At 37.8% G+C, this 13,063-nt stretch overlaps 1 protein-coding gene across 4 annotated transcripts in view; it reads left to right on the top strand.

Annotated features, from left to right (window-relative positions):
• Nucleotides 1–13,063, top strand: part of NLGN4X (neuroligin 4 X-linked) — a 476,850-nt gene that overhangs the window by 160,498 nt on the left and 303,289 nt on the right. For all 4 annotated transcript variants that reach the window (XM_077480817.1, XM_077480819.1, XM_077480821.1 and 1 more), the window contains exon 2: nucleotides 10,269–11,025. In XM_077480817.1, coding sequence (XP_077336943.1) covers nucleotides 10,554–11,025 — 472 coding nt within the window. In that variant the 5' untranslated portion in view covers nucleotides 10,269–10,553. The remainder of the gene's footprint in view (nucleotides 1–10,268; nucleotides 11,026–13,063) is intronic.

Raw genomic sequence — 13,063 nt, 5'->3', positions numbered from 1 at the left:
TGAATATGCCTTTTAAATATAGTAAAATGTAAAAGCTAAAGCATATTTTTGCATGGTCCAGCTTAGACCAATGTAAGCATGCATGTGCCATACCTGGCCAATTCCATTGAAAGCTGGAAATCACTGTAGTAGGAACCACTACAACATTGATCACTGCAAGATTCCAGGTCATATGATGAGTGGCTGCAAAGGTTCACTTGGCACAGGTCCTATTAAGAGAATACTTTGCATTTTTCAATGAATGCAAATCGTTCTTTGATTGGATAAGGCAAAGCCATGATGTCACGATCTCCACCTTGTGCAATCAGAAAACACTTTGCATTCAGTAAGAAAAGCAAAGTGTTCTTTGAATGGTGCCCATGCTGAGCAAGTGCAGCGAGCAGTAAGCTACTGGGTTCCCTAAACAGCAGGGAAGCCATCCAGCTTGGCACAAAGAAGATAGACATGATCACTGTAGTAACAGTGCCTACTAAAGTGATTTCCAAATTTCACAGGGATCAGCCAGGTATGGCACATGCATACTTACAGTACATTAACTATGCAACATTGACACCAATAAAACAAATTAAATCACAGTTAATAAAAATGTATTAGCTAGCCTTGCCATTATCAGAAATATTAACAAGCACCTTCAAGCTGTAAAGATATGGCCCTTTAATAGTCACCATAGTTTTCCAGCTAGAATTAAATTTCCCTCCTTGTCCTGCTTTCAAGATGGAAGATGAAAGCTGCAGAAAGGTACTTTGATTGGCTTGTAATGCTTAGGGTCATTATTTGGTTTTAGGTAGATGCCTGGGTTAACTACCCAAGGGTAAGTCCATCTTTTCCACAACCTTAGGCACCTTCTATAAAATAAAGTAAAAAAAAAAATATTAAGCAGACATAAAAAGAACCCCTTGCAATGACTGTAGCAGAATGAACAGATCAAGAAAGTTTACTGCTTAAGGACCGCCTCATGCCGATGTACGTCGGCAGAATGGCATGGCTGGGAACAAGCACGTACAGGAACGTTGCTCTTTAAGTGCCCAGCCGCTGGGTCGGCGAGCGCACCACCGCCGGAGCACTCGCGACCTGGTCCTGAGCTCTGCGACCGTGGCCACGGGACCCGCGGACCCGATCGCCGCTGGTGTCCCACGATTGGGTCACAGAGCTGAAGAATGAGGAGAGGTAAGTGTAAACAAACCTCTCCTCATGCTTCCTACTGAGGCTGTCACTGATTGTCTGTTTCCTGTTATAGGGAAAGAGATCAGTGACATCAGACGCCAAGCCACGCCCCCTACAGTTAAAAAAAACACACACACGCACTTAATCCCTGCACTGTCCCCTAGTGGTTAACCCCTTCACTGCCAGTGACATTTTTACAGTAATCAGTGCATTTTTAATTGCACGGATTGCTGTATTAATGCCAGTGGTCCCAAAAATGTGTCAAAATTGTCCGATGTGTCCGCCATAATGTCGCAATCATAATAAAAATTGCTGATTGCCGCCATTACTAGTAAATAACAATTATTAATAAAAATGCCATAAAACTATCCCCTATTTTGTAGACGCTATAACTTTTGCGCAAACCAATCAATAAACACTTATTGCAATTTGTTTACCAAAAAATATGTAGAAGAATATGTATCGGCCTAAACTGAGGAAAAAAAATGTATATAGTTTTGGGGGATAATTATTATAGAAAAATTTAAAAAAGAATGTGTTTTTTTCCAAATTTTGCTCTTTTTTTTTATAGCGCAAAAAATAAAGAATGCAGGGGTCATAAAATACAACCAAAAGAAAGCTCTATTTGTGGGAAAAAAAGGACATCAATTTTGTGTCGGAGCCACGTTGCACGACTGCACAATTGTCAGTTAAAGCAACGCAGTGCCAAATCGCAAAAAGGGTCCTTTAGCTGGAAAATGGTCCGGGGCTTAAGTGGTTAAAGAAGAACTACAAGAAAAACTTTTTTTAAATATTGGATAGAGTAAAGGAGAGTTACAATCCCTGCTATTTTTTTTGCCATCTATGTCCCATTGGGGAATTTTGCCCCTCACCTGTCCCACAACTAAAGTGAGGGAAATCCTGGGTTTTAACGCGGGTCTCCAAAACTTTTATAGTGTCCCCATTGGGAGATATTACCTCTACTACTCTTCTGAGGACAACCCACAATTTGGGATTTTATTTCGATGATAACAGTAAACAGGACAAATAGAGAGGGTGAATCTCCATAACAGAGACAGCAATACCTGAAGGTGTTCAAATTCATCTCTATTCTGTCCAAAACTATAAAAAAGGTTAGCCTTTTAGTTATATTTCATCTACCTAAATACCAGACACTGTCACCTCCCTCCTGACCAGGTCAATTTTTCAATGATGTCACAGTTTGAATGACATTTACTCATACAACACTGCCCCAATTATATTTTTATAATTTTTTGAGAAAGCTAAAGCCTTCTTTTGGCGGTATTTAATTACCACATTTTGAAAATAAATAATAACATGGATTTTGCTACATTTCTTTGGTAAAAAAATAACCAAGATAAGTGTATATTAATTAGTCAGTGTGAAAGTTTAGAATTTATAGTATATACAGCTTATTTGAAAATGGATTGATTATGATCCCACCCTCCATGTGTCATCCATGTGGATTGTGCTATAGTCAAGCAATGCAGACTGATCTAAGACCAAGCTAAACTTATTATCAATGAAGAAGTAGCATCACTTTGCTTTTGTGGTGGCGGGTGTTTTTTTTTGCGGGGCATCAAACAAGCACCCACCCCCCTGCTGTTTTCCGGTTGGTCCGTCACTTACCCCATTGTGGTGCAGCGGCTCCAAGTGTCCTCTCCTCCATGACGGCTGCCAACTCCTCCCCCTCCTCCTAGGCATCCAACAGGATCACCTATCCTTTCAACTAATTGGGTGACTGGTGTCAAAACCCGCTTCCTGATTGGCCAAGAGGAAGATCAGTGTTACAACAACGAATATTGATTCGCTGTTGTAACACACCTGGGTGGACTCTCTGCTGCCTGAGCCCACCCTATATTGAAGCCTATTAGAGCCTCTGGCTCTAACAAGTGCTTCAAAAAAACAGCCCCTCGGCATTGGAATCCATGTGCTGTTGTCCTGAAAGAGGCCTAACGCATGGATAGGGGAGGTGGTGTATGTGCGCCCTTAATGGAAGGGCCATCTCTGCTGTCATATATATATATATATCCTAAAATTTAAGCTTGTGGGTAAATAAACATAGATTATTTTCAATATGCTATACCTGCATTAGAATCAAATATAAAATTATTAGGGAAATCTTACATGATGTTAACTACAGATAAAATCTTGACATGTATTTGAAGTGAATGTGAGCTTTCCACATGATCTACAGTCAGAGGAGTATGTGAAAAGCAAAGGATTCATTGCACCATCTGTTAAAATTATAGAAGTCCACATGCATCTTTGGATGTGCTGTGAAAACAGATGGAGCACTCTAAATAATCTGAACAATAATCATTCTACAAAGGGCCATTATAAGGCTCCTGATAAATATTTTTTATTACATCAGACGAGCTGAATACAATATTGGTCTGTTGCAAATTGGAAAGAGTTATGTTTGCTGTCTGCTTTACAGAGCAAAGTGAAATAACTGAGTATCCCTAATGTAATAAGTCTTTCTTTTGTTTTGTTCCCAGAACTATACTTGATATTTTACTAAGGACTAATGCAGAGACTGGTGATAAAGAACTAATAACCTTGCAAGTAAAGTGCAAGTTTCCATTTGAGGAAAGATGTAATACTGCAGAGAGAAGCTTTGAAAATGATGTAAAGGACTCATGGAGGAAAAGTTGCTACTGTCTGCACTGTAAAGCATTTTGTGCTACATGCTAAGTTTGAAGGTCACAGTAGAAGTATCTGAACTGCAGTGATAGATCTCTAAGTCAACACAGTGAGCACAGACAGAACTGTAATCTTTCATGGGTTGAAATTACCTTCTAGACACCAGTTTGGTGTTTAAAACTGGCACGTGCAGAATTAATTCCTTTTAAGTGAATATAAAAAATAAATAAAAAAATGAAAATTGCAAGTAGCAATCTCCTTAAAAAATAAATGTATGTGTTTTTAAATCTTAATCTATCAATATTTCAATGAATTAATTTTGATCAATTTTCTTTACCATATTTTGAGTCTATACACTGTTTTTCTATTTGTTCTTCATTACCTATATAAAATGATTATTTTTTTTAAATAAACATTTTATGCGGTGTGCACCATGACATTGATTTTGCATAGCATTCTGAACAAAAGAACAGCATTTTCTTCTCATTTTTGACACTCTCAACAGAGCGGAAAGGGAGGCAGGTGCGTCCTTCATATAATTGTTTCAGATGTATATATAATTACAATTAGGCCGCGTACACACGGGCGGACTGTTCGCCCAACTTTGTCCGCTGAACAGTGTTTGGGCGGACAGTCCGCTCGTGTGTGGGCTTTCAGCGGACAGTTTCAGCGGACAGTTTGACGAACAAGGTTTTTCGGAATTTCCGAAAAACTGTCCGCTGAAACCTTGTTTCAGCGAACAGTCCGCTCGTGTGTAGGCTTGTTCGTCAAACAAAGTTGCGCGCATGCTCAGAAAGGATTTTCACGCCGAAAGTTATAATGCAGTGTATAGGACGTCGTATTTTTCGTCCCGTCGTACGTGCCGTTCACGTCATCGCGCACGGTTTCAGCAAACTGTTCGTCCGTCGTGTGTGGCCATGTCCGTCCATGCTAATTTTGAGCGGACTGTTTGCCGAAACTGTTTGACGGACAAAGTTGGGCGAACAGTCCCCGCGTGTGTACGCGGCCTTAGTCATAAGCCCAGTCACTAAAATCTGACATATTCTTTAAACACTAAAGGACCACCGTATAGCACTGGCACTGGCCACTGTACCACCGTATAGCACCGGCACTGGCCGATCATAGAGCAGAGACACATGACTGGATAATTAATGTGAAAATTCACACACTTTATTGTGTAAAGATTCTTAACTCCTTTAGTAAATCACTCGAATGCTTTCAGTAAGCATAGGACAGCCAATATGTTTATATATGCAATTAAGCTTTTTTATATTAATGTATCTAAATGTGATAACTGCTAACTTTAGAGAGATCTATCAAACCCTTGGTGTGTTTTTAGGATTTGTATATTTTAATGGCGTTTTATACTAATAAAACATGGCATATTTAAGGAAAATTCCAATTTTTGGTTGTACTTAAGAAACTTGAGAAACATATTATTTGTTTGTCAAGCAAGGGGATGTAGCAGCATAAAACTGTGTAAATGAACATGAGAAAAATAAATGAAATATAATAAAAAACAAGAGGTCAAAAATTCCCAGTATGGGGCTATAGTCAAAATAGTTTTTATTGAATTACACAAAAAAGTGACTGAGACAACCTGCCAAACTACCATTATAACTCTGTGTAAACAGCTTTTCTGTGTGTAGAACTTAGTGAATGAGATCAAGTTCATATGACTTTCATCATCGAATAATTTGCATGCATTATTCTCCTTGCCCTTGATTGAGACTGGGAATGATTCTTTGCAAAGTCAAATTTTTACCACATTCACTAAATTCCCTTTCAAACTACAACTTCGCTTGCAAAATGAAAAACCTATTTCTTCCAGCCATCAATCAGATTCAAATTTACCCTGGAAGTTTGAATGTTGTTGATCATGGGCTGGTTAAAAAAAAAATGGCTGACATTTGGCCCATGTGTATGTTGGTCTGTCTGACTGAAGCCAGCCATTTTCTGTGTGTAGAACTTAGTCAATGAGATCAAGTTCCTATGACTTTCATCATCGAATAATGTGCATGCATTATTCCCCTTGCCCATGATTTGGATTGGGAATGATTCTTTGCAAAGTCAAATTTTTACCACATTCACTAAATTCCCTTTTCAAACTACAACTTCCCTTGCAAAATGAAAAACATATTTCTTCCAGCCATCAATCAGATTCAAATTTATCCTGGAAGTTTGAATGTTGTTGATCACGGGCCGGTTAAAAACAAATGGCTAACATTTGGCCCATGTGTATGTTGGTCTGTCCGACTGAAGTCAGCCATTTGGCTGGCTTCTGTTGGACGTGCATGCTGCAAAACCAGCATCTGACAACTCCTGATCAGCACTGATTGGAGTGTTCTACTGGTGGAGGCCATCCCCCTGTCAGAACACAACAGCTCAGTAAGAGAAATCACTGAGCTAACCTCGCATTGGTTAGTAAAGATAGGAAAAACTAGTAGTGTGTACCAGGCTAGAGGGAGAGAGACATTTAAACAATGATTACCAGAAGTACAATCCTACTGCCTTTCTATTAAAATGCTTTGTGTGTTTATTTGTAAGGTAAATCTAGTGGACTGACTTTAACACAGTTGCATTATTACTTGATAGTGTGATTAAATCAAAAAATGATTTCACTGGATGCCTGGAATTACTGTTTAACATTTTGTAACTGAAAAAGAGCAATAATTGCATAAAATTCCAGACATCTCAACTCTTGCCAAGAAATGTAACTGACATAATATATGACAAATGTTAACGGCAGTTTTCTTCCAGTCAAGCATCCATCATGTTGACATTAATTTGTGCACATGCGTTACCTGATCTGCATTGCCATTATTAAAATCAGCGGGATAATTTACATTGTTTTGTGTTTTACTTATTTGTATTTTACCCAAAACATATTATAACCATGGCCTCAGGTTGTCTAATGCACAAATAAGTGATGTCCCTTTTGGAAATCTCCATAATGCTTTATAATAGCTTAGGATAAAACTGAGGTAATGGGAATTGTTTTTGATGGTCTAAAAGTGCTGATAATGTAGTGTTGTTTTATTACATAATTAAAGTCATAAGAGAAAGCCTTTTTTGTGGCACATGCTCATCAGTTGTGAAATTCTCTTCCAGAAACAAAATATGAAGCACTTGTTAATTTAATAGGTTGTCACTTTTCTAGAAATATGATGAGTTTGGATTACAGTATATGCATATTTCTTACATCATTTAAATGTAAGAAAATTCAGTAATTACCATCTCTACTTTATTGTTCAGGTAGCCATAAACCATTAATGGGCAACTGACAAATGTAAAAAAAAAGTGCAAATGTATCTTAAAGCAATTGGTTTGAGCAAAGTTCATGGCTGCCCACACAAATACTATAATGAACGGTGCAGTGACACCTATTTGCCAGTGATGTTAAAACAAAAAAAATGCTAGACTTATATTTGACTATATACATTCTATGAGAGATACATTTTATTTTTTAAGTCATTTTCCTTATTAACTAATCTACAAATAAAGCAAAATGAACATGCCTAGTATTGTTGTAATGCTCTCAACTGTATTTACTTAGTGGCCCACTAACATGATATTTGTAAGCAGTTGAAACGATTCTGCCACCGTTAGGATAAAAAAAAAGTATTACCAAAGTATTGGGACACCTGCCCTTACACGCAGATGGAATTTATTGTCATCTCAGTTTTAGTCCGTAGGGTTCATTATTGAGTTGGTCCACCCTTTTCAGCTATAACAGCTTCAACTCTTCTGCAAAGCCTTTCCACCAGATTTAGGAGTGTGTCTTCGGGAATGTTTGACCATTCTTCCAGAAGTGCATTTGTGAGGTCAGGCACTGATGTAGTCAAGAAGTCCTGGCTCGCAGTCTCTGTTCTAATTCATCCCAAAGGTGTTTTATTGGGTTGAGGTCAGGACTCTAACTCCAAACTCACTCATGTCTTTATGGACCTTGTTTTTGCACTGGTGCAAAGTCATGTTGGAAGCATGAAATTGTCTGAAATGTCTTGGTATACTGACGCCTTAAGAGTTTCCTTCACTGGAACTAAGGGGCCAAGCCCAACCTCTGAAAAACAACCCCACACCATAATCCCCCTCCACCAAATGATTTGCAAAGTCCATAAAGACATGGATGAGCAAGTTTGGGGTGGAGGAACATGACTGGCTTGCACAGAGTACTGACCTCAACCAGTTAGAACACCTTTGGGATGAGTTAGAGTGGAGACTGTGAGCAAGTCCTAAACATTCACATCAGTGCCTGACCTCACAAATGCGCTTCTGGAAGAAGGTCAAACATTCCCATAGACACACTCCTAAACCTTGTGGGCAGCCTTCCCATATGAGTTGAAGCTGTTATAGCTGCAAAGGGTGGGCCAACTCAATATTGACTAAGACTGAGATGCCAATAAAGTTAATGTGCGTGTAATGGCAGGGGTCCTAATAGTTTTGGTAATATAGTGTATCATCAATGCTATGCAACTGAACTCAAGCATCGGGTCTGCAATTTGTAAAATCTCTTAAATTAGCATTTGCATTTGATCGGGCCTATATTTCACATATTATAGGGTGACATGAGCCTAAAGTAGTGAACTGCATCAAGAACAGTTGATCAATGACAGATCTCATGGTTCCATAGTAAATGGATCCCTCCATCAGCACCCCTAAAGAAATGAATAATCTACTCCATAAAACTTTAATGATCTTTATAAAATATGGTTGTATTCTTACAACTTTTTTAAACAATTTTTTCCTGCCTATGCTTTGGGAAAATAACAACAAACAAATAATTTACAAACATGTTTTATTGGGGGGGGGGGGCTTTTCAGCTTACTTGGTAAACCACTGAAGGCCCATACACACTATCAAATTTTCTGCAGATTTTTGTCTTCAGATTAACCAAAACCATGTAGTGCAAGGGCCTGCCTGATTGCATACAAATTGAAACGCTTAAGGTTTGACCTCATATTACATGGTTTTGGTAATTCTGAAGAAAAAAAAACAGAAAATCTGATAGCGTGTATGGAGCTTAATTGTTCTTCAACAGGAGAGAAAAGTCTGTGCTAATGACATTAAACTGCTGATAAAGAATTGCATAGTCCATAAACACTCCTTTCATTGTTATTAGTGGCAATGTCAATAACAATAACTTCCCTTCTTCTTCTGGCGTGAGTGGCAGCAATATTAGCCCCTCATTCATCAGTGCTTCTGGCAGTGGCAGCAAAAAGAATCCCCCCTCATCACTGGTGTCAGTGTCAGAAAAAAATACCTTCCCTTTAATGGTGGTCTTGCCCTACTCCTCCCTCCCTGATGATGTTGGATAAGAACTATACTATCCCTGTCACATTTGAGTGTTGGATGCTAAAGGTGCTCCAACCCTCAGCACTCCACTGCCACTTAGGGCACAGCAAAAGAAGGTTCAGTCAATCACCAGCTGGGCAGCCCTGTTATAGTATATTATAACCTATTTTGTGGTTAGATTTTAAGCGCTTCGCTCTACCAGAGTTTAATATGTACTAGAGAGATTTTTTTTGTCAAGATCTACATATTCCTTCATGCATGTTGGTACTTTTAGTTGCAGTTTAATACAAATTAAAAACTCAGCAAAATAAGAACAAAAGAAGGAGATGCATTAGTTGCATTATAAACATACAGGTAAATATACTTTAAATAAAGATGCTTCAGCTGTTATCTTCATCCCATATATATCCCCCACTGCTGATATCAGATCATCCGACAACCTCTTCCACCCAGTGAGGCATGCACTGGTTCGGGTGGCAGTTCAGACCCCTCTACTGAAGCTGTGGTCCACAGTGTAATACATACTGTATGTATGGCCATTTCTCCGCAGATGCTTATAGAGAAGCTTATCTAGTGTTATTCTGGTATGCATTGTTTTTGATATTAATAATTTTAGGCTGACTTGTCTTTCAGTGCCAATATTGAACACAAGGTCATATGTATACAGGAAAATTATACTTACGCTATCTTATTTTTGGTGGGTGAATTATTAATACAGTATTTTGCCAGCCCTCTGCAGTCATTTCACTCATTAAGGTAAAAAAAAAAAAACTAGTATTGATACAATGACATGGTTCCTCTTCCCTAGGGTGCTTAAACAGTATACAATGAGAAAAAAATGTATGTTCGTACTAGGTGTAAAAACATTTTACCAGTAAAATTGTTTCCTAATAAACTATTGCATTATGTGTATAACTGTTATTTTATGTTTATACATATTTTTGTTTATTAAATAAAACTTTATTGATACAGGTCATAATAGAGATCACAGTTTTGAAAATAAGCAGAAAAATTGATAATAAAAACACTATAAATGCCAATTTTTATACTAAATGAACACTCCCGTAATCTATGTCCATGTTTATTTTATGTGTATATCTTATTTAGAATATCTAGTGCTTCAGATTGTAATATATACTCATAAACCATATGTTTTTATTTTTCAGGTTGATTCACTGTAAAGGGACACAGTGCAAAAATGCTATGATTAAACAAAGGATTTAAACTGGAGTCAACACTTGGAATAGCAGTCCATCATTACTTAATTCACGTGGAATGGGCCTCGCAAAAAAAGTAATCTGGATCTTACAGATGGCAGTAATGAAAATAAGGCAATAATTTCTGTGGCTTTGTTGATTGAAAGGATTTGGTTTATCCTGGCTGACGTTATTTATTTGTTAGTTTTCCTCTCTACCTGGGAGATCTCACCTTTGCTGATGTTGATGTAAACGATGTCGAGACCAAAGGGATTACTATGGTTGCCTTTGATCTTCACTCCTGTCTGTGTTGTTGTAAACTCAAATTTGCTCCTATGGATTACAGCCTTTGCTGTAAGATTTACAATAATAGATGGTCAAGCACAGCATCCAGTTGTACCTACGAACTATGGCAAGATACGTGGCACAAGAACATCTTTATCCATTGAGATTCTTGGACCTGTAGAGCAATATTTAGGAGTTCCTTATGCCGCACCACCAACGGGAGAGAGGCGTTTTCAACCTCCTGAACCACCTTCATCGTGGACTGGTATTAAGAATGCAACCCAGTTTGCTCCAGTATGTCCACAGTTTTCAGATGAAAGATCATTATTAAATGATATGCTGCCTGTATGGTTTACTGCCAATTTAGATACAGTTGTAACCTATGTTCAGGATCAAAGTGAAGATTGCCTATATTTAAACATCTATGTGCCAACCGAGGATGGTAAGTTTCTATAATTAATGGCATAATCTATCTATCTATCTATCTATCTATCTATCTATCTATCTATCTATCTATCTATCTATCTATCTATCTATCTTTCTATTTATCCATCCATCTATTTTTCTAACAAAACAAACATGCATTGTTTCATAAGTCATCTTTTTTTCCAGTGTAACATTTTCTACAAATTTACAGTTTCTTTAAATATAAACGAGTTCATCACCAGAAAGGCACATTCTAGTATCTTCATTTTGCTATAGAGGTCAATTATTGTTCCTATTTTGGTTTTCAGTTACTACACCGAAAGCAAATATTTTACTTGTGCATCTAGTCTGTTTACTAGATTGAAAAGATTACTTTAGCCATCGTGTGTGTGTGTGTGTGTGTGTGTGCGTGTGTGTGTGTGTGTGAGTGTGTTTATGCCTATGGCTTCCAAAATAGTTTGTTCTATTTTTACAGAAATCATGATGTGGATTTTACATTTCTTTCCTGGAATGCTTGTATTTTTCCTGCCTTACTGTATCTTAGTCTTTGCAATGATTATTCAGTTTGGTGATTCACAAAGCCTAACCCAAATCACTTATGAATTGATTTTATATATCTAGATATAGATACAATAATAACGTTAAAATAATGCAGATTACTGCTTAGACCAACAACCATAGTGATTATCTAAAGCAGCCTTTCTCAACCTTTTCAACACAGAGAAACCCTTGAAATAGCTCTCCAGTCTCGGAGAACTCCCGCTAAAAATTAGAAATTTACAACTCATGATACATTAGTGTAATAGTCAATGGGAAGAACGGTCCTAACACACACATACCTCCTTACAGATAGCTAAAAATATCAATGGTGTCGGTGGAAACTTATCTGAGAGGCAGAAATGGCCCAATACTGAGGGAACCCTGGTTGAGAATCACTGATCTAAAGCATAAAGCAGGGTATCTGAATATACCTTGTATCAACTGCCCAATTAGATGTTTTTTAGATTCCTCCAACTATGGCATGCTGTTCATGCCTAGTTCCCATGCCCTAGTAACCTCACTTCCCATATTATTGAGAGTTTATTAACCACTTCAGCCCTGGAAGATTTGGCTGCACAATGACCAGGCCATTTTTTGCGATACGGCACTGCGTCACTTTAACTGACAATTGCATGGTCATGCAGCATTGTACCCAAACAAAATTGATGTCCTTTTTTCCCCACAAATAGAGTTCTTTTTTGATGGTATGTGATCATCTCTGCAATTTTTATTTTTTGCACTATAAACAAAAAATTAGCAATAATTTTGAAAAAAAAAACACAATATTTTGTACTTTTAGCTATAATAAATATCCCCATTTTTTCCTCAGTTTAGGCCAATATGTATTCTGCTACGTCATTTTGGTAATACAAATTGCAATAAGTGTATATTGATTGGTTTGTGCAAAAGTTATAGTGTCTACAAAATAGGGGAAAGTATTATGCCATTTTTATTATTATTATTGTTTTTTTTTACTAGTAATGGTGTTGATCTGTAATTTTTATTATGGCGGACAGATTGGACACTTTTGACACATTTTCAGGAGTATTGACAATTATACACCCATCAGTGCTATTAAAAATCCACTGATTACTGTGTAAATGTCACTCGCAGGGAAGGAGTTAACACTACGGGGCAATCAAGGGGTTAACAGTGTTCCCTAGTGTGTGTTCTAACTGTAGGGGAATGGGACTGACTAGAAGAGATGACAGATCATTGTTCCTAGCCTCCAGGAACTCACAATCTGCCTCTCCTTATAGAACAGGGATTTTTACCAGTTCTTGCACCCGCGATTGACACCCCTCAGTGCAGTAGGCACACATGTGCCTGCTATCCCACTTAAAGGAGCTGAGGTATAGCTATGACAGTTTGCGGGAACATTTAATGACGGAGGCTGGTCACTAATCTCTGAGCGTATAGTAAAAACTTTTTCCTCCCCTTATATTCATATTGTACATGTTTATACCTCCATGGAGTTACCCAGCACTTTCACATACTTTTAATAATATCAGCTA

This window comes from Lithobates pipiens, unplaced genomic scaffold (assembly GCF_037356315.1).
Source record: "Lithobates pipiens isolate NorthernLeopardFrog02 unplaced genomic scaffold, aLitPip1_a1.2 Scaffold_16, whole genome shotgun sequence".
NCBI lineage: Eukaryota > Metazoa > Chordata > Amphibia > Anura > Ranidae > Lithobates > Lithobates pipiens.
Note: the sequence above shows the minus strand (reverse complement) of the source record. Positions and strands in the feature narration are given on the sequence as shown.